General features: G+C 47.7%; 1 protein-coding gene across 3 annotated transcripts in view; it reads right to left on the bottom strand.

The window, feature by feature from the left end:
- LOC137431060 (LIM and SH3 domain protein 1) overlaps positions 1 to 19839 on the bottom strand; it is a 116184-nt gene extending 96345 nt beyond the window's left edge. For all 3 annotated transcript variants that reach the window (XM_068121950.2, XM_068121951.2, XM_078781369.1), the window contains exon 1: positions 19699 to 19839. In XM_068121950.2, the coding sequence (XP_067978051.2) occupies positions 19699 to 19767 (69 nt within the window). In that variant the 5' untranslated portion in view covers positions 19768 to 19839. The remainder of the gene's footprint in view (positions 1 to 19698) is intronic.
- Positions 19840 to 22460: the final 2621 nt, after the last annotated feature.

Raw genomic sequence — 22460 nt, 5'->3', positions numbered from 1 at the left:
CAAAGCCCGACTGGGCATCCTCCGTCGTGCGAAGTCCTTCCTTGGCACACCTGAGCTCCTCACCACATACAAGGCTTTCATCCGCAGCTCAATGGAATACTGTTCCCCCCTCTGGGCTGGTGCTCCTGCCTCACACCTTGCTCGGCTTCACGCTGTTGAGGCCAAAGCTTTCAGAATCATTGGAATCTCCTGCGATGTAGTCAACGCCGAGGGCCTTTCACTCACTCACCGCAGGCAGGTTGGTGGTCTTTCTGTCTTCTACCGACTCCTCTCCGGCCTTGCTCCCCCAGCTCTCTCTGTGCTCTGTCCCCCCAATATTCCTTCAGGTCGCACAAGATCTGCCTGCAACCCTCTTCTGGTTAAACTGCCAAAGTCTAGGCTCTCTGCTCACCTTCACTCTTTCATTCCCCTTTTCTCCCGCCTCTGGAACAAACTCCCCCACTCCCTTCAATCCCACTCCTCCCTCCAGGTCTTTAAAACAGCTGTTCACCACCATCGCTTATCTTCCCCCATCGAAAACCTTGATCTTTTCTACCCCCGGTAATTCACCCTAGAGTCCTTGCAGTGTTCATATGTTTTATTCCTCTCCCACCTCCCCCCAAGTCCTCCCGATGTCCCTGCTCTCAAATGTTGTGTTTGTGTCCTTCCCCCTCTTCCCCCTCTCTTTTGTGTCCTTCCCCCTCTCTCCCCATCTTGTCTGCCGCTCCCCTTGTTTTTTGTGTTTTGTGTGTCGGTTTGTCTTTTTGTGTGATTAATGTTAGCTCTTTCACGAGCCTCGATCTTGAATACAAAAAAAAACAAAAAAAAACTGCCTGTCCGACTGATGCGAAACTTTAAACATAGGAGGGACTCCCCATGGGTAATATTTTGCAAACTTTAACGTCATAGGTCACATGGTATGGCAGCCATATTGGATTGAAGGCAAAAATTTGGACATCATTTTCTCTGAAACCGCTCAACAATTTTTTTTTAAACTTGGCATATGTTATATTCTCCCTGTAGGGCATTTAGGGTGATAACGATGATGTAATCCGTGAAGTGGTATTCCAGTCATAATTGGCTGAATTGATATCTATATCCAAAAAATCTGAAACTTCATATATGTGATCGATGCCCCGATTTGGGTGAGTAATTAAATTTATGACATCATAATCCATGGCAAGAAACTATGTGACATAATAGGGTGCATGGATGATACAGGTATATGAGCCATAATAGCAGTGGGCCGTAATAGTAGTGTTCAGTTAACAATGAAGTGTGTGTGTGTGTGTGTGTGGGTGTGGGTGTGGGTGTTGTGTGTGTGTGTGTCATGAACGCGCGAGGCGAGACTATGCAGTCTACGAGTGCTGTTCTAGTTTTGCAAACTTTTTGAGCATTTTGTTGTAAATTGGATATCTGAGGTCATCAGGAATTTTGTTGCTATTCAACAGCTCCGTTCTCTCAGTGGTCTGCTTACATCCCACTATTTGGTTAAAAATACTGGATGATATTTTTAAGGGAACTGATAAACCTCAACTTTCCTCAGTTTTTGGTTGCCATTGACTTTCCGAAAGCCTTTGATCAAGTAAGCCACCATATTGTTGTTAATGAATACATTAACCTAAGTGTTCGACCATACATTATCCCATGTTTCATGATCCAACAGAAGCCAGGCTGTACGCCACAATGGGGAAGTTTCCACATGGGAACCAACAATTGCTGTGATTCCACAAGGCACAAAATTGGTCTTCCTTTTCCATCATAAATGATGTTGTGTTCTGGTAACCCTGAGGTCTCACACTAAAAGTATGTTGACGACTTCACGTTTTGTCAAGCCTTCAGCCTGTTTCTAATTTAATTACAGTGTATTCACAGAGTGTTTAGGGTGCGATGATTAGCCTCAAGAACACCGAGGCTCTACTTCAGCCGAGACCATAAGGTACACGACATGACCAAATGTATGTGGACACCCCTTCTAATTAGTGGATTCGGCTGTTTCAGCCACACCCATTCCTCACAGGTATATATAATCAAGCACACAGCCATGCAATCTCTATAGACAAACATTGGCAGTTGAATGGGCCATACTGAAGAGCTCAGTGACTTTCATCATGGCACCGTCATAGAATGCCACCTTTCCAACAAGTCAGTTTGTCAAATTTCTGCCCTGCTAGAGCTGCACCAGTCAACTGTAAGTGCTGTTATTGTGTAGTGAAAACGTCTAGGAGCAACAACAGCTCAGCCACGACGTGGTAGGCCACACAAGCTCACAGAACGGGACCACCGAGTGCTGAAGCGAGTAGTGCGTAAAAATCGTCTGTCCTTGGTTGCAACACTCACTAACAAGTTCGAAAATGTCTCTGGAAGCAACGTCAGCACAACAACTGTTCGACGGGAGCTTCATGAAATGGGTTTCCATGGCTGAGCAGCCACAAAAGTATAAGATCACCATGCGCAATGACAGGCGTTGGCTGGAGTGGTGTAAAGCTCGCTGCCATTGGACTCTGGAGCAGTGGAAACGCGTTCACTGGAGTGATGAATCACGCTTCACCATCTGGCAGTCCGACGCACGAATCTGGGTTTGGCAGATGCCAGGAGAACGCTACCTGCCCGAATCCATAGTGCCAACTGTAAACTTTGGTGAAGGAGGAATAATGGTCTGGGGCTGTTTTTCATGGTTCGGGCCCCTTTGTTCCAGTGAAAGGAAATCTTAACGTTACAGCATACAATGAGATTCTAGACAATTGTGTGCTTTTAACTTTCTGTCAACAGTTTGAAGAAGGCCCTTTTCTGTTTCAGCATGACGATGCCCCCGTGCACAAAGTGAGGTCCATACATAAATGGTTTGTCGAGATCGGTGTGGAAGAACTTGACTGGCCTGCACAGAACCCTGACCTCAACCCCATCGAACACCTTTGGGATGAATTGGAACGCCGACTGTGAGCCAGGCCTAATCTCCCAACATCAGTGGCCGACCTCACCAATGCTCTTGTGGCTGAATAGAAGCAAATCCCCACAGCAATGTTCCAACATCTAGTGGAAAGCCTTCCCAGAAGAGTGGAGGCGGTTATTGCAGCAAGGGGGGGGGGGGCCCAACTCCATATTAATACCCATGATTTTGGAATGAGATGTGTGATATTCGAGTGTCCACATACTTTTGGTCATGTAGTGTATGTATACTGGCCCATCCATTACCATCGATGACACACCACTCAAAGTTGTAGATAAGTTCTGCTACCTTGGAGGTGTGCTCTCTCAAAATGCAATGATTGATGACGAAGTAACATCAACACTCGGTAAAGCATGTGCATCCTTTTCGTAGATCAGCTATTTATGAAAAAGTGCTCTAAAAAAACTTTAGATGGCATTTTCTGTTAAAGGCTGGCATCCCTGCTGGATCACTTGGTTGGGGTGTGTGGAAAATTATGTGGGTGGATGCCACCCTGGATTTTGACCTTGAAGGTCATTTTCAAGGTCAAATGGACCTAGAACATGCAAAAATGGGTATATCGTTAGCCTATTTTTCATAACAGTTTCTGTTGCACTTAGAAATTTATAACCTTATTAGATCAATTGCCCGTAGGATGTAGAATAATATGTGAGTCGATTCCACCCTCAATGTTGACCTTGAAGGTACTTTTCAAGGTCAAATCGACCAAAAAGTTCTAAAAGTGGGTATTTTCGAGCCTATTTTATACTACAATAACTTTCTGTTGAATGTAGAAACAGGCATCTGCATTGCATCAATTGCCTGTAGGTTGGGAACAAATAAGTGGTTGGATGCAACCCTGGTTTTTGACCTTCAAGGTCAATTTCTAGGTCAATTGACCCCCTAAAATAGAAAAAAAATGGATATTTTCTCGCCTATGTTTTGACAGCATTTTCTGTTGTGTGTAGTAACAGGCATCCATGTTGAATGCTTGGGGTGTGTGGAAAGCTTGTGAAAAAGTGGTGTTCTTTGTCAGACCTGAAGATAAACACAGTGATATCATTATAAACTCGCCGAAACCCGTGGAACGTCCACGGAAGGGAGGATGTGGTGTATGGATAGAGTGTACCATTATGGATGGCATAGGGGATTTGCTTGTCCGAGTAAGAGTTCGGAAGAAAGATGAGAATGAAGAGTGCGTATATGAACAACGTATTTATTGCAATCTACTTAAATGACAACGCTACGATATGCTTTTGAAAAATGAATGGATTCGTAATAGGAATCGGCATAGCACCACTCTGGGATTGTCCACTCGGTGGACGGCTTGCTGTCGCCTTCGACTGTCCAATCGGCGGACGGCTTGCTTCGCCTTCGCCCAGCAGACGCCAATACGATGGCGTCGTAAGATGGCGTCGTATCGGCAGTTAATCGGATGCTTTTGGGCCCCAACGTCGGCTAATTCAGATTTTTCGAGTATGTCTGTACGTGATAAACAAAGAGCGCGGTTCGTAGATCGTAAATCCATTAGTGCCGTGGGCATCGGGTCACTGGGTGCGGCGTAAAAGGGATAACAAAGTCGAGTCCTTACGGTATTATTATATAGATAAATAATTATAAATAAATAATCGTGAATTTATACTTTAATTGTACAAAGGTATCACATAATTTTGTATGAAAAAATGTGAAAGAAAATATTGTCTCAAAATGTTTGTCAAATGTGTTGTGTAAAGTAATTAATATTTGCTTTGCTTCCTTTTTTCAGCATCTTGCCTTTGCAGTTGAGCCCTGGTTGACGCGATGGAGCCAGTGGCCATACTCAAGCGGAAAAGTGGACAGAGTCGCAGAATCTGCATCACGCTTTTTCTGTGAGAACACTACGCCAGTTGCTGACCTTCGCACAGGGTCATCTCAAGGGAAAAAGAGAGCTAAAGTGGTTGCAGCGGAGCGGAGAAAACTGTGTGATAGAAGCAACGTGGACATCATAGAAAGACTCGAGGCACTATCTGAATCAGACTTTGAAGGATTAGAAGTCAATTGGCACAAGACATGCTACAGTGTATTTACATGGGACTCCAAGCTCTCCAGACTGAGAAAACAACGTCTGCCATCGAGTACCAGTACTGATGTTCAGGCAGGCCCTTCCAGCAGTACTGCATTACAACCAAACACGACGCAGCTCCTTACCTGCTGTTGACTGGAAGAAATGCACATTTTGCCAGCAGCAAAGCAAGGTACCACTTCACAGAGTGACCACGCTGGGGAAGTCAACAGAAATAACTGGATATGCCAAATCGGATCTGGTAATGAGGACACGACTGATACGTAATGAGGACAAGATAGACATAGATGGCTGGTTCGACAATGACAAAGAAAGGCCGGAGGCAAGGTTGAAAGACTTTGCGTGGGTGGTCTCCCGCTTTCATGATGAGGTTCATGCAGTTCCAGCATGGAGGGCCTTCAATGAGGCAACCGGTCTCATTGACCCACCCGCAACTACAGCGGGTATGCTGCCAATTCTTCAGGCCCAAACTGATGACAATGATACCATGACCACTGTCATCAATCGGTTTGCCAGCATTTCAGATCACCTTGGCCTGAAGCATACAATCATCACTGCACATCAACCATTGTACAGCCGGGGCAAGGAGCTGGTATGGGCCAACCCAGAGTTTGAAAACGTCATTTTCGTGATGGGGGGCCTACACATCTGCTTCAACTTCCTGAAGGCCATTGGGCAACATATGGAGAATGCTGGTCTCGATGATTTGTGGACTGAATGCGGCGTGTATGCCACAAACACCACTGAGACCATGATGGAGGGGAAAAGCATACTACCGTGCTGTCCGGCAAGAAGGGCCTTGAAATGCTGCCCCCAACGAAAGATGCCCTGGAGCTACACATAGCTCGTACTAACTACCAGGCCAAGATATGGTTACAGGCAGACCAGGAGAACATCATAGTCCCCTCTCCAAGTGAAACACCAGGATGGAAGCTGGAGTCTGGTAATCTGCAGGTAATCTGGACCAGGGTGCCATCTGTTCCAGGTGCCTGCATCCAACTTGTCACCTGTGGATGCAAATCAAAGTGCAGAACTGCTCGTTGCAGCTGTTACAGACAGGACCTCAAGTGCACCACTGCTTGTGGCTGTGACGCCATTGACTGCTGCAATCCTGCAGGCCAGTGAACACTTAAACATTTGCAGGATATCAAGCACATCAAATCATGCCCAAAGACACTTGCGTATTCACCTATTAGTATAGTTAGTGAGAAAATGCCTATTTTAAACATTATTCTTTGTTCAATTTGACCTTGAAAATGACCTTCAAGGTCAAAATCCAGGGTGACATCCACCCTCATATTTTTGGCCATCCCACAGGCAATTGATTTAGTATGGATGCCTGCTTGGACATGCAACAGAAAATGCTGTAAAAAAATAACAGAGAAAATACCTGTTTTTACCCTTTTTTGGTACATTTGACCTTGAAAATGACCTTCAAGGTCAAAATCCAGGGTGGCATCCACCCTCATTTTTTTCCCACATCCCCCAAGCAATTGATCCAGCATGGATGCCTGCTTTTAACAGGAAATGCCACCCAAAGATTTTTTGTGTGACTTGGCTGGTCCCCTATTTGGAAGATTGACTCATCGCCTTTGGCATGACCGTGGCAAATCGCCTGGACACCAAGATCAGTGTCTATCATTCCATGGACACCAAGATCAGTGTCTATCATTCCATGGACACCAAGATCAGTGTCTATCATTCCATGGACACCAAGATCAGTGTCTATCATTCCATGGACACCAATATCAGTGTCTATCATGCCATGGACACCAATATCAGTGTCTATCATGCCATGGACACCAATATCAGTGTCTATCATGCTATGGGCACCAAGATCCGTGTTTATCATGCCATGGACATCAAGATCAGAGTCTATCATGCCATGGACACCAATATCAGTGTCTATCATGCTATGGGCACCAAGATCCGTGTCTATCATTCCATGGACACCAAGATCAGTGTCTATCATTCCATGGACACCAATATCAGTGTCTATCATGCCATGGACACCAATATCAGTGTCTATCATGCCATGGACACCAATATCAGTGTCTATCATGCCATGGACACCAATATCAGTGTCTATCATGCTATGGGCACCAAGATCCGTGTTTATCATGCCATGGACATCAAGATCAGAGTCTATCATGCCATGGACACCAATATCAGTGTCTATCATGCTATGGGCACCAAGATCCGTGTTTATCATGCCATGGACACCAATATCGGTGTCTATCATGCCATGGACACCAAGATCAGTGTCTATCATGCCATGGACACCAAGATCAGTGTTTATCATGCCATGGACACCAAGATCAGTGTCTATCATGCTATGGGCACCAAGATCCGTGTTTATCATGCCATGGACACCAATATCGGTGTCTATCATGCCATGGACATCAAGATCAGTGTCTATCATGCCATGGACACCAAGATCAGTGTCTATCATGCCATGGATACCAAGATCAGAGTCTATCATGCCATGGACACCAAGATCAGTGTCTATCATGCCATGGACACCAAGATCAGTGTCTATCATGCCATGGACACCACGATCAGTGTCTATCATGCCATGGACACGAAGATCCGTGTTTATCATGCCATGGACACGAAGATCCGTGTTTATCATGCCATGGACACCAAGATCAGAGTCTATCATGCCATGGACACCAAGATCAGTGTCTATCATGCTATGGGCACCAAGATCCGTGTTTATCATGCCATGGACACCAAGATCGGTGTCTATCATGCCATGGACACCAAGATCAGTGTCTATCATGCCATGGACACCAAGATCAGTGTCTATCATGCCATGGACACCGAGATCAGTGTCTATCATGCTATGGGCACCAAGATCCGTGTTTATCATGCCATGGACACCAAGATCGGTGTCTATCATGCCATGGACACCAAGATCAGTGTCTATCATGCCATGGACACCAAGATCAGAGTCTATCATGCCATAGACACCAATATCGGTGTCTATCATGCCATGGACACCAAGATCGGTGTCTATCATGCCATGGACACCAATATCGGTGTCTATCATGCCATGGACACCAAGATCAGTGTCTATCATGCCATAGGCACCAATATCAGTGTCTATCATGCCATGGACACCAAGATCAGTGTCTATCGTGCCATTGTCTTATCGACACAGGTGTACGGATATGAATCTTGGACACCCTATAGTGAGTACACCAACGAAGGGAAGAGCGACGACTGATACTTTGGAATATCACACTTTGGTGTAAGACAAAGAATATCCACTTCGGAATATGTTTCACAGAATGGTTATGTGGCTTAAGAAAAGTCCAGAGGGAATGTTTGGAGAAATTGCAACGGAAAGTGTTTCACATAATTCTCTCTCGTGACTTTTGTACAACCCAACATTACAGAGACATTCGTCAGTTACTTAATATTCCTGTTCTCCCTGAGAGGCTCGAGCACCTCTTCCTCAGTTTTGTTAATGTACATTTAAAGTCAAAGTTACATCGAGATTGCCTTTCCCCAGCTAGAAACAATAACTTAAGGACCGATATGTTATCCATTATTAGATGCCAGGCCAACTGCTATAAGTGTCATGCCATCCCCTTTTCAACCTCCATTTTGAATAATCCGTCCATGGCTCAGACAGAGTTATCTGCGACACTCCCTGCACTTGTGAGGTTTTATTCATGTGCAATTTGCTTTTTCTGGCTTGGTGTGCTCTTTGGTATTTTTGTTGTAGTTGTGGGGCACGTGCGTCCTTCTGTTCTCTTCATGGCTGTTTTGTGACTCCGCGACACAGTATTTTTGACATTCTTCCTTTTATTCTCTTGTATATTTACCTTTGTGTACTGAATCGAGGCTCGTGAAAGAGCTAACATTTATTTCACAAACAAATCAACCAGACAAACAAAATTTACAAAAAGAGGGAGCGGAAGACAAGATGGGGAGAGAAGGGGAAGCACACAACCACAACATTGGAGAGCAGGGAGAAGTGTGGGAGGGAGATTCGCCACCAAAGGTGGATGGAAGTTATGTTCTCACCCTTGTATGTCTGTTTGTCCGTTTGTCTGTCTGTCTGTTTGTGAACAAAATATCTCAAAAGGTTGTGGACGGATTTGGACGAAATTTGGCAGAGATGTTGCATATGTGACAAGGACGAAATGATTCGATTTTGGTGAAGATCCGGATTCGGATCCGGCTAGTAGAATTTTTTAAGTGAATCTTCACCATTGGGAGATAGGGCCAAACACGATACATAGGAGGACATCTCAAAAAGTTGTGGACGGATTTGGACGAATCTTGGTGGACCGGTTGGGTGTCTGACAACAACGATTCGATTCGATTTTGGTGAAGATCTGAACATGGATTCGGATATGGGAATTATTTAATTTTTTAAGTGATTCTTCACCATTGGGAGATGGGGCCAAAAACGATACATAGCAGGATATCTGAAAAGGTTATGGATGAATTTGGACGAAACTTGTTGGACAGGTTGTGTGTGTGACAAGGACGATTCGATTCGATTTTGGTGAAGATCTGAATATGGATTCGTATATGGGAATTATTTAATTTTTAAAGTGAATCTTCACCATTGGGAGATAGGGCCAAAAACGATACATAGCAGGATATCTCAAATAGTTATGGATGGATTTGGACGAAACTTGTTGGACAGGTTGTGTGTGTGACAAGGACGATTCGATTCGATTTTGGTGAATATCTGAATATGGATTCGGATATGGGAATTATTTAATTTTTAAAGTGATTCTTCACCATTGGGAGATCGGGCCAAAAACGATACATAGCAGGATATCTCAAAGAGTTATGGATGGATTTGGACGAAACTTGTTGGACAGGTTCTGTGTGTGACAAGGACGATTCGATTCGATTTTGGTGAAGATCTGAATATGGATTCGTATATGGGAATTATTTAATTTTTAAAGTGAATCTTCACCATTGGGAGATCGGGCCAAAAACGATACATAGCAGGATATCTCAAATAGTTATGGATGGATTTGGACGAAACTTGTTGGACAGGTTGTGTGTGTGACAAGGACGATTCGGTTCGATTTTGGTGAATATCTGAATATGGATTCGGATATGGGAATTATTTAATTTTTAAAGTGATTCTTCACCATTGGGAGATCGGGCCAAAAACGATACATAGCAGGATATCTCAAAGAGTTATCGATGGATTTGGACGAAACTTGTTGGACAGGTTCTGTGTGACAAGGACGATTCGATTGGATTTTGGTGAAGATCTGAATATGGATTCGGATATGGGAATTATTTAATTTTTTAAGTGATTCTTCACCATTGGGAGATAGGGCCAAAAACGATACATGCAGGATATCTCAAAAAGTTATGGATGGATTTGGACGAAACTTGTTGGACAGGTTGTGTGTGTGACAAGGACGATTCGTTTCGATTTTGGTGAAGATCTGAATATGGATTCGGATATGGGAATTATTTAATTTTTTAAGTGATTCTTCACCATTGGGAGATAGGGCCAAAAACGATACATAGCAGGATATCTCAAAAAGTTATGGATGGATTTGGCCGAAACTTGTTGGACAGGTTGTGTGTTTGACAAGGACGATTCGTTTCGATTTTGGTGAAGATCTGAATATGGATTCGGATATGGGAAGTATTTAATTTTTTAAGTGATTCTTCACCATTGGGAGATCGGGCCAAAAACGATACATAGCAGGATATCTCAAAACGTTATGGATGAATTTGGACGAAACTTGTTGGACAGGTTGTGACAAGGAAGAATCGATTCAATTTTAGTGAAGATCCGGATCCGGATCCGGATCCAGCTTGTATAATTTTAAAGTGATTCTTCCTCATTGAGTGATGTGGTCAACCAGGTGGAGGTATGCTCTCTCCTGGGTGCCGTTGTAGTTGTCTGAAGTAGTTGTGTTTAATATGAGCTTGGTATTTATTACGTCACTCACGTGAAGCCAAAAACGGGATGAAGCAATTGGTTCACTCCGTCTGTCTGTCTGTCTGTCCATCCACAAACGTCAGTGTATGATTGAGAAAGAACCTAATTTCAATTGAATGTTATATGAACAATCGGAAAACAAACCTGCTGTTAAACATTGCTTTGGCTCTGAATATGTCCCGACCGTGCATGCGCACTCTGTCTCCCTGTCCGGCAGTGAAACAACATTGAAATTCATTCTAAACAGGAAACTCACTGTTTTTAAGGATGCCATAAAGGACACAATCAACAGGCGTCAATAACTAACATAATGTTTTAGATAGGGTGGTGTAAAAGACGCTGCATCAATGGCGGTTAAACATCCGGGATTTTTTTCTACAACCTTTAAAATCTTTATTTTATTTTAATTTAATTGTATACTTGAACACTGTAGAACACAAATCACCTTTTTAACACTTTCAAAACCATTCCACTTAGCAGTACTTTGAGAAAATATTACAGTGTGGCGGGCAAAAGGGGTAATAATTCCGCGCACCAGTGGGTGGCGCGAGCGTCCAGGCGGGGAACTGAAATGCATGCCCCGCCTTTCGGCCGATCGGCCACGCCCGGGGACAAGGCGTGGCCTCGGGACATATATGCGGGCTCTAAGCTCGAGCCCGCCCAGACGCCCAGTGCTGATATGCGAGCTCTTAATAAAGACTTGTTTGTATCCACGCGTTGTGGCCTTCCTCTCTGGCAATCGAGTCGTGTGTGCACAGCACCACAACAGCATTTTACATCATCTCGACCAATAGAATTTGCCGATCGCAGACCCTGCCCATGTCCTTGTTTCTCAAGACTGCACGGGGTATGGTGTCCTCTGAACTCCCTGGTTGTTTTCTGTCATATATCTGTGATATTGTCTTGTTATTATAATTATTAGGTCATCTTGTAGCGGTTACCGGTAGCATGACACAATTACCCTGCACCGGCAGATGACGCAACCGTCGAGCGGTCACGTGTCCGGACTCGCCCGGGCGTGTTGAGACTTGCCTTTACCGGGCGAACGCTTGCCTTGCATACCATGCCACGTTGAGAGGCGTGGCTTATCTATTTGCATACCACTCCCCGCCTGAGAGGCGTGGCTTTTGTTTGTTGAGTTTCTGATATATATATATATTTCCGCCCGTTCGATGGGCTGATTCAGTGCTTTGGAGTTCGTTTGAGTGAGCTGGGAATAAATAGCTCAGAGAAACCTAATTCCTGGCGTCGTCCATTTTGTCCGATTTTATCGTGCGAGCACAGCTCCCACAATTGGTGACCCCTTTCTACGAACACGGCGATGGAGTCAGCTGTAGCTTCGAAGCTCCCGGGCCACGCAGCCGTTTGGTTTGCTCAAGCGGGTTCTCAATTCGCCCTGCGGAACATTACGGAGGACACGACGCGCTACCACCACGTGGTTCTCCGCGCTCAACGCCTCCTCCACTTCCCGGGTTCTGAGCTTCCTACAGCACCCGCCGGACGCCGACAAATACGGTGCGCTCAAAGACCTACTCCTCGGTGCGTTTGGACTCACGGAGACTGAATGCGCACGACAACTACTACACCTCCCGGAGCTGGGCGAGGCCCGTCCGTCCGAAAGCATGGACCACATGCTTGCTCTTCTCGGTGACCACAGCCCGGACTTCCTCTTCCGCGAGCTGTTCCTCCAGCGGCTACCCGGGCAGGTACGGTTAGCTTTGGCTAATTTGCCCATCACGGACCCTCGCGCCCTGGCCAAGGAGGCCGATAAATTTTGCTCGGCCAGGCGACACGTCGGAGCGGCCGCCTGGGACCCTGGGCCGACCAAGGCAACGCCCGTGCCACGACCGGCGCCTCCACCGGCTGAGTCCGCACCACTGACGGCTGTGGCGACGCCCCGTCGACCGAACCCGACGCGACCGCCGGAGCCTCCACCAGAGCGGGCCATGTGCTATTACCACGCCAGGTTCGGGCAGAAGGCCAGAACGTGCCGCCCACCGTGCACTTTCGGCGGGTCGGGAAATGACCAGGCCGGCGCTCTCTGCCTGCCATGAGCGTCGGCCATTCAGGCAGCCTTCTGTTTATCACGGGCACGGAGTCCGGGCGGCGTTTTTTGTGTGACACCGGTGCTCAGCTGAGCGTGATACCCGCCTCGGTGGAGGACAAACAGGCCGCGCTTTGTGGCCCCGCTTTGGTCGCCGCAAACGGTTCCTCCATCCGCACCTTCGGTTCGCGCAGCGTTGCATTCTGCTTCGGGGGCCAGCGCTTCAGGTGGGACTTCATCACTGCGAACGTGCCCATGGCCTTGCTGGGTGCAGATTTTCTTTGCACGCATGGGCTTTTGGTTGACGTCAAACGGCGTCGGCTCATCAAAGTGGAGACCTTCAGCTTGCTCGCTTGCTCATTGAGCGGCTCCGCTCCGACCAAGCTAGCCTGCGCGCTCCCGGCCGTGGACGATTTCACCCGCCTACTCGCCGAGTTTCCCGCCCTCACGCAGCCGACGTTTTCGGCCGTCGCCGTCAAGCACAGCGTCGAACACCACATCCCGACCACGGGTCCACCGGTCTACGCCAGGGCTCACCGCCTCGACTCGGCCAAACTCGCCGTAGCGAAGGCGGAGTTCGACGCGTTGGAGCAATTGGGAATTGTGCGGCGCTCGAATAGCGCGTGGGCCTCGCCCCTGCACATCGTGCCCAAACCGGGTGGCGGATGGCGACCATGCGGCGATTACCGCCGCCTCAACGACGCCACCAGCCCCGACCGGTACCCAATACCACACATACAGGACTTTTCCGCCCGTTTGGCGGGGCGGGTGATCTCCTCCAAGGTCGACCTCATTCGGGGCTACCACCAGGTACCTGTCCGGCCGGCCGACATTCCGAAGACGGCTGTAATTACACCTTTTGGCGTCTTCGAGTTCCTCCGAATGCCGTTCGGCCTTAAGAACGCGGCCCAGGCCTTCCAGCGGCTGATGGACAGTGTGCTGCGCGATCTCACCTTTCTGTTCGTCTACCTGGATGACATTCTCATCGCCAGCACTTCCCGGGCGGAGCACCTCGTCCCCCTGTGCACGCTTTTTGAGCGCCTCGCCCAGCACAGCCTCATCGTCAACCCGGCGAAATGCCAGTTTGGCGTAACGGCCGTCGACTTCCTGGGGCACCGCATCACGAAGCGCGGGGCCGTCCCGCTGCCTACCAAGGTGGAGGCAGTCACAAGTTTCCCGCGCCCTCGCTCCATCAAGGCCCTACAGGAATATTTGGGGATGGTAAATTTCTACCACCGGTTCGTGCCTCGCGCCGCCCAACTCATGCGCCCCCTGTTCGAAGCCCTCCGGGGCAAGCCGGCCAAGCACGTCGTCGCCTGGACCACAGAGATGGACGCGGCATTCACAGGCGCAAATCTGGCCCTCGCCGACGCAACGCTGCTTGCTCACCCAGTGCTCGACGCTCCCATCGCCCTCACCACGGACGCTTCCGACTACGCGGTGGGCGCCGTGCATGAACAGTGGGTGAACGGAGCTTGGCAACCGCTGGCCTTCTTCAGCCGGCAGCTTCACCCTAACGAGCGCAAGTATAGCACTTTCGACCGCGAGCTCCTCGGCCTTTACCTGGCTGTTCGCCACTTCCGCCATCTTTTGGAGGGCCGCCCGTTCACGGCGTTTGTGGACCACAAACCCCTGGTCTTCGCCATGGCCAAGGTTACGGAGCCGTGGTCGGTCCGCCAGCAGCGCCACCTCTCCGCCATGTCCGAATTTACGACGGACATCCGGCACGTCGCGGGCAAGGACAACGCTGTGGCCGATTGCCTCTCCCGGTCCGGCGCGAACGCCGTCCACCTGGGTGTGGACTTCACCCGCATGGCGGCCGACCAGACCGCCAACCCCACGGTGCAAGCCCTCCGGACAGCGGACACAGGCCTGCGGTTGGCCGACGTCCCCTTCGAGGACACAGGCACAGTTCTCCTGTGCGACGTCTCCCTGGGCCAACCTCGCCCCATCGTGCCCACCGGATGGCGGCGGCACATTTTTGACGCCCTCCACGGCCTTTCCCACCCGGGCCGAAAAGCATCACAGAAGCTCGTGGCAGCGAAACTCATCTGGCACGGGCTCCGTAAAGACGCCCGCGACTGGGCCAATGCCTGTGTCGCCTGCCAGCGCGCGAAAGTCCACCGGCACACCCAGGCCCCGTTGGCACCATTCGAAGTGCCCGCGCGGCGCTTCGACCACGTCAATGTGGACCTAGTGGGACCCCTTCCCTCCTCGCGGGGCTTCACCCACCTCCTCACAATGGTGGACAGGACCACCAGGTGGCCGGAGGCCGTCCCGCTGGCATCAACAACATCCGCCGACATGGCGCAGGCCTTCATTGGCACCTGGATTGCCCGTTTCGGCACCCCCTCGGACATCTCCTCCGATAGAGGCCCGCAATTCATCTCCGAGCTTTGGGGCGCGGTCGCCCAGGCCTTGGGGGTCAAGCTTCACCGCACCACGGCCTACCATCCCAAGCCAACGGCTTGTGCGAGCGGTGTCACCGCTCGATGAAGGCCGCTCTCAGGGCCAGCCTCCAGGACGACGGTTGGGCCGACAGGCTCCCGTGGGTCCTATTGGGCCTCCGAACGGCCCCTAAAGAGGACCTCCAGGCTTCCACCGCCGAGCTGGTCTACGGCCAGCCACTGCGCATGCCGGGCGAATTCATCGCTGATGCCACCGGCCCCTGGTCCGCGGCTCGCCAACGCTCGGTCCTCCAGGAGGCCGCCAGGAGATTTGCCCCCGTGCCCACGTCCCACCACGGCTGCCCCCAATCCCACATCCCCCCAGCACTTCGCACTGCGGAGTACGTTTTTATCCGGCAGGACGCACACCGGGGACCGCTCCAGCCGCCATACGATGGACCTTTCCGGGTCCCGAAGAGGGAAGAGGGTCGTTCACCATCGACATCGGCGGCAAGGTGGACCGCATCTCCGTGGACCGCCTCAAGCCGGCCCATTTGGACCTCGACCAACCTCCACGGTTGGCCCTTCCTCCACGTCGGGGCCGTCCCCCGTAAACCAGGCCCCCCGCCCGACCATCCACCGCCCCGCCACCTACCACCCCCACACGAATCGTCAGGGGTCGTTTCGGCCGGGTCATCAAGACCCCCCTCAAACTGACTCTCCCGGTGCATGTTAATTCTGGGGGGGGGGGGTCGCGTGTAGCGGTTACCGGTAGCATGACACAATTACCCTGCACCGGCCGATGACGCAACCGGCGAGCGGTCACGTGTCCGGACTCGCCCGGGCGTGTTGAGGACTTGCCTTTACCGGGCGAACGCTTGCCTTGCATACCACGCCCCGTTGAGAGGCGTGGCTTATCTATTTGCATACTACGCCCCGCCTGAGAGGCGTGGCTTTTGTTTGTTGAGTTTCTGATATATATTGCTGCCCGTTCGATGGGCTGATTCAGTGCTTTGGAGTTCGTTTGAGTGAGCTGGGAATAAATAGCTCAGAGAAACCTAATTCCTGGCGTCGTCCATTTTGTCCGATTTTATCGTGCGAGCACAGCTCCCACAATCTCATCTCGCGATCTCAAAGAGATGACCTTATGAAATGGGTCGTGATGTCCGGAAGTCTGTCCGTCCAGTCGTCTGTTAACTTTTGGCTATTTTTTCTGCTGCTCCCTTATCACCCGGCTGGTTCTTTTGAAACTTCACACATGAATACAAGACAGTAGCCCGCACATGGCTTCGACTTTTCGATTTCAGATCATGGGTTTCCCAAGGGGAAGAGGCAAGAAGGGGGTGGGGGGGGGGGTGTTACCCCCTGCAACATCGGATCTCTACTCGTCCCTTATTTACCCACCGAATGCCCTGAAACACAATACAGCCCATCTACTCAATGGTCCGCAAGATCGCTCGGTGTTAGATTTTTCGATTTTAGATCAGGGTGACTCCCTGGGGGAGTTTGTTTGTCCGTTTGTCTGTCCCTGAGCAGGATATTCCAAAGATATGGATGGAATCAGACGAATATTGGTGGGCAAGTTGGGTGTGCGACAAGTATGAATTGGTTAGATCTTGGTGAAGATCCGGATAATATAATGTTTAAGGGATTCTCCACCATTGAGTGATGGGGCCAGAAATGATAAATAGCACAATATTTCAAAACGTTGTGGACAAGTTATGACAATACTTGGTTGATGAGTTGGTTTGGGGACAAGAACAATCCGATTCGATTTTGGTTCAGGTCCTGATCCAGATCCGGCCTATCAGTGGGATCCAGAATCTAAACTGTTCAGCCTGGCGGAGGTGTGCTCTCTACCGAGTGTGGTTTTTTTTTTCTTTTTTTTTCTGCGTTTGTGTTTATTATTCGTGGAATCTTGTAATTACAGTGGCAAAACCTAGTAACTGTGGTGAAGAAGCCAAGATGGACACAAGAGATGATGTTGATGGAAAAGAATGTAAAATGTGGAATAAAATTCCGAATATTGTTTTTTTGTTCTATATTAATAAGCAAATCCTATATAATGAGCAATTGGTTCCATCAGGAATTGTAGGTATACTAGTCACAAACTATTCACATCATGTCGACACACTGTTTTTATAAAATTGTTAATAGAGAATTTGTGCCAAACCTACTCTGTTTGTGTGGTCCTTAAAATTTTTACAATCCTCTTTACACGTTTTACACTTCTCCCATCATTGAGCCATGGCTTATTAAACCCTTTTGATTAAAAATCTCGCAATATTTTCCCCCCAAAAAACCCACCTCATTACGTTTGTTCGACCGTAATTGCCACGGCACGCATTCATTGGACAACGGCCCAAATAAGTGTCTGTCATTATGACATCAGCTTGATTGCATCAGCCAGTTTGTCTCTGGGTATCCCCAGTGTACCCTGTCCACGAGTCGGTGTACCGAGCTGCTTTTCAGCCCGCTCGTTACAAAGCCAGAGGCAGTAGATACGTACAAACATGGCTGACATGCCCGCTCTTCCCCCATGCAGTGACAATCCGTTGCAAACAAGCCAATTGGGCCTACTCGTGTCAACTGTGGGCCGTGGTGACATTCATTGGGAAATGGAAGCCAACAGCTCGTGCCAATTTTGAAAATAGGACAGCAAGGACAAAATTAATGGCGTATTCTCTCATATCCCACTTTCATCACCTGTGCAACTGTATCCCTGAGTCTGTTGTCTCAGCTTCTTACCTCTATGACTCCAAGTCAAGTCTGCTGGCCACCACCAGCTCATGGCCCCTCCCATTTCCACGACTGAGCTTTGCTACACTCACTGAGACCTTGCGCTCACCCGCCTCCTACAATTTCTTCCCCCTGCACCATGGTGCATCCATTTCTTGTATCCCACTGATTTCCTTTTGCCCCGATTTTGTCTGTTGGCCCATTGTACTCCTCCATAATGAGTACAATCATCATTTTGTGTGCAACCTGTGGCTGCTGGTTGCATCATTGCCGAGAGTGCGGCTGTTCTGCTGATGCGGTGCCCTCTGTTACCAGCAAGCTGGTACTCATGTTGACGACCCCGGAAGGTTGACGAGCTGAGTCAACCCACCCAGTGTTATTAAACGACACGACAGGGGCTCAAATTCAAGACCCTGAGATCTTAAGCCAGCCACCTGAACCGTTAAGCCAACACCAGGCTTAGGTAAGTAGAACATATATACATTCTAAAGGTTTCACCTGTCAGTTAATTGGTTTTACATTAATCTCAGGCTAATGGAGGATCTTCCACATTCATCACATGCAGGACAAATAAATTAAGACATGAGGGTATAATTTCACATTCATTACAAGGACATTAGTAATCAATGGTCAAGTATGTTAGTTTGAACAAACGGGTCAGGTATGACAATTTGAACCTGGGTTGCAGAATGAGGGGATTGGTGCTCAGAGGGGACTGATAAACTGGACATCTCACAGTCAAATTTTGCTTTCCAACCGAGATTTCAGAATGTCAGATTAAATGTTTTTTTGTTGTTGTTGTGGTTGTTTTTCGGAGAAGGGGTGGGGTATTTCTTCTGTAATTGGCGAAAGAACTGGATCAAAGTCACGAGCGGTTTACCTGGGAATCATCGGACAAATGGCAAACCACCAGCCGTGGACCTGAAGGAGATAGGTGGTGATGGGGACCGCAGGTAGTGTATGGGACACAAAGACAAGCACCCGTAGGAACATACATATATCGACGTTAAACGAAACGCGCACAGACATGGATATTAGCACGCATAGAGAAAACGACGTGATGGCGAAGCGGAACACTGGAGGCAGTGATACCGACGATGAGGCGTTCGCGTTTAAAGCGAAAGGTGGAGCAGGTAGACAGAACTGTCCTCCCGCGTGTGGTGCTGACTCGTAGCTATTGTCCTTCAGTAGGGACCGTGGCAATTGGGATTGTTCCGCGTGTCCAATCCGCCCATTGCTGCACGCTGCAAAGCCTCTCAATCTCAACACCCAAAGCAAGGAGAAGCGCCACCCGAGGGTCCAGCTCGGATTGAGAGAGAGAGAAAGAGAGAGAGAGAGAGATATGGAGAGCGAGAGAGTAAGAGAGAGCGAGAGAGAGGGACAGAGAGAGAGAGGGAGAGGGAAAGAGAGAGAGGGAAAGCGAGAGCGAGAGAGAGAGACAGGGAGAGAGAGAGCGAAAGAGAGAGAGCAAGAGAGAGAGAGAGCAAGAGAGAGCGAGAGAGCGACAGAGAGAGGGAAAGAAAGAGAGGGAGAGCGAAAGAGAGAGAGAGCGAGAGAGGAAGATCGGGAGAGGCGAGTGTACTGGCGGCGGATGAATGAGGATCCTATGTGCAGGCTCACCTTATCCAAGCAGCTTACTTTCTCCGTCGGATAGACGATCTTGTCGCAGCGAGCGCATGGTGGGTTCATGTCGGACTGCGAACGCTGCTGCTCCGACGCGTGTCTCAATGGATGCGACTGTACGATTGCGCAGCCAGTACTCTGCGCACGCTCTCTCCCACCCCCTGTCTCACAACGCCTCACATTGCAGTGACGATGAGCAACCTCCGTGACAACTCAAGAAATATTAAATATATCAACAGATAGATATATATATATACATTATATATATACATTATATATATATATATATATATATATATATATATATATATATATATATATATATATATATATATATATACACATACATATATATATATATATATATATATATATATATATATATATATATATATATATATATATATATATATTATATATATATATACACTACCCGTCAAAAGTTTTAGAACACCTCAATTTTTCCAGTTTTTATTGAAATTTACGCAGTTTAATGTCTCAACGTACTCTGAAATTAAGTATAGAACAAATAAACAATTGGAGATAAAAAAAGAAATCATACTCATTTTGTTTAACAAAATTTAATTTAAATTTTTGACTCGGCATAGTAGCCCCTTTTGCAGATATAACCGCCGAACACACTCGTGGCATTCTTTCTACAATGGAAATCAAGTATTGTTCGGGAAGTTCTTCCCAACACTGTTGCAGAAGTTCCCACAAATGTGTTGCACTTGTAGGTTGCTTTGCTTTCACCCTTCTGTCCAGTTCATCCCAAACCAGCTCGATGGGCTTTAAGTCTGGAGACTGTGCTGGCCATTCCATGATTTGAAGCCTACTGTCTTGTTCTTTTCCTCGAAGGTAGTTTTGACATAGCCTGGAGGTGTGTTTAGGGTCATTATCTTGCTGTGGGATGAACCCCTGACCAACTAGGCATATACCAGAGGGTATTGCATGGCGCTGCAAAATGCTGTGGTAGCTCTTTTGGTTCAGGGTGCCAGTCACTCTGTGCAAGTCGCCGACTCTGGATTCAGTAAAAGAGCCCCAGACCATCACGCTTCCTTCTCCTTGTTTGACAGTTGGTGTGACACACTGAGGAACATCCTTTCGCCTACTCGACGGTGTACAAAAACCCTGCGTGATGAACCAAAGATTTCAAATTTTGATTCATCGGTCCATAAGACCTTCTTCCAGTCTTCAATAGTCTACTGGCGGTGCTTCCTGGCCCAGGCAAGCCTCTTTTTCTTATTTTGCCATCTTAGCAATGGCTTTCTTACTGCCACTCGACCGGTCAAACCTGCAGCTCGAAATCTTCTCTTCACAGTTGAAACTGAGACTTGTTTACTTCGACCAGTGTTAAGCTGGGCTTGAAGCTGTTGTCCTGTGAGCCTCCTATCACGCTAGCTGTTGACTCTCAGAAACTTGTCTTCTGATTCTGTTGTGGCTTTGGGTCTGCCAGACCTCTTCCTGTCAAAGTTTCCTCCAGTTTCCAAGTGCCTTTTGATGGTGTAGGAAACTCTACTCACTGACACCTTGGCTTTCTTTGCAATTTCTCTAAAGGAAATACCTACACTTTTAAGGGTTATAATGGTCTGTCAGTCTGTCTGTCTTACTGTTTACCTTTGTACCATTTCAGGTTATTCACTGGACTTGAATTGCTTAAATTTCAATAAAAACTGGAAAAATTGAGGTGTTCTAAAATTTTTGACTGGTAGTGTATATACTACCAGTATAGAACTGGTGTATATACTACCAGTGTATATACCAGTGTATATATAGTGTATATACTACCAGAACAGTATAGAACTATACTATAATATATATATACATACGTATATATATATTATAGGGTATCCAATCCATATATGTGGGAAAATTACATGCCCAGACTGCGAAACAAACCCAGGCCCACAACACATACCCACGGAATTAAATTGCATTAAATCAGACTTTCTCCACCTTCATTTACACATCATAATCCACAACTTCCAAGTGAAAAACAAATTCTACAAATTTCAGATAATTAATAAAAAATACAAAACGAGATTATCTTGGTTGAATAAGTGTCCACCTCCCTGAGTTAATACTTAGTGGAAACACCTTTGACAGCAATTACAGCTGTGAGTCTGTTGGGATAGGTCTCTACCGACTTTGCACACCTTGATTGGGCAATATTTGCCCATTTTTCTGTACAGAACTGTTCAAGCTCAGTCAAGTTACCCGGGGAGCGTTGATGGACAGAAATCTTCAAGTCATATCAGACAATTTTGATTTGATTTATGTTGGGGCTCTGACTGGGCCACTCAAGGACATTTATCTTTTTGTTTCTTAGCCACTCCAGTGTAACTTTGTCTGTGTGCTTCAGGTCGTTGTCATGCTGAAAGGTGACGTTCTGTCCCAAGTTCAGCTTTCTTGCAGAGGGCAGCAGGTTTTCCTATGTCATTTTTCTGTATTTTGCTCCATCCATTTTCCTTTCTGTCCTGACAAGTGCCCCAATTCCTGCTGATGAGAAACATCCCCATAACATGATGCTGCCACCACCATGCTTCACAATAGGGATGGTGTTCTTTGGGTGATGTGCTGTGCTGTGTTTGCGCCAAATGTAATATTTTACATTCAGGCCAAAAAGTTCCATCTTGGTTTCGTCAGACCACAAAACTTTTTGCCACATTTTTTTTTTTTTTTTTTTTTTTTTTTTTTTGTATACAAGGTCGAGGCTCGTGAAAGAGCGAACATTAATCACACAGAAAGACAAACCGACA

Source organism: Myxine glutinosa, chromosome 7 (genome assembly GCF_964187855.1).
Source record: "Myxine glutinosa chromosome 7, kmMyxGlut1.1, whole genome shotgun sequence".
In the NCBI taxonomy this organism is placed as follows: domain Eukaryota; kingdom Metazoa; phylum Chordata; class Myxini; order Myxiniformes; family Myxinidae; genus Myxine; species Myxine glutinosa.
Note: the sequence above shows the minus strand (reverse complement) of the source record. Positions and strands in the feature narration are given on the sequence as shown.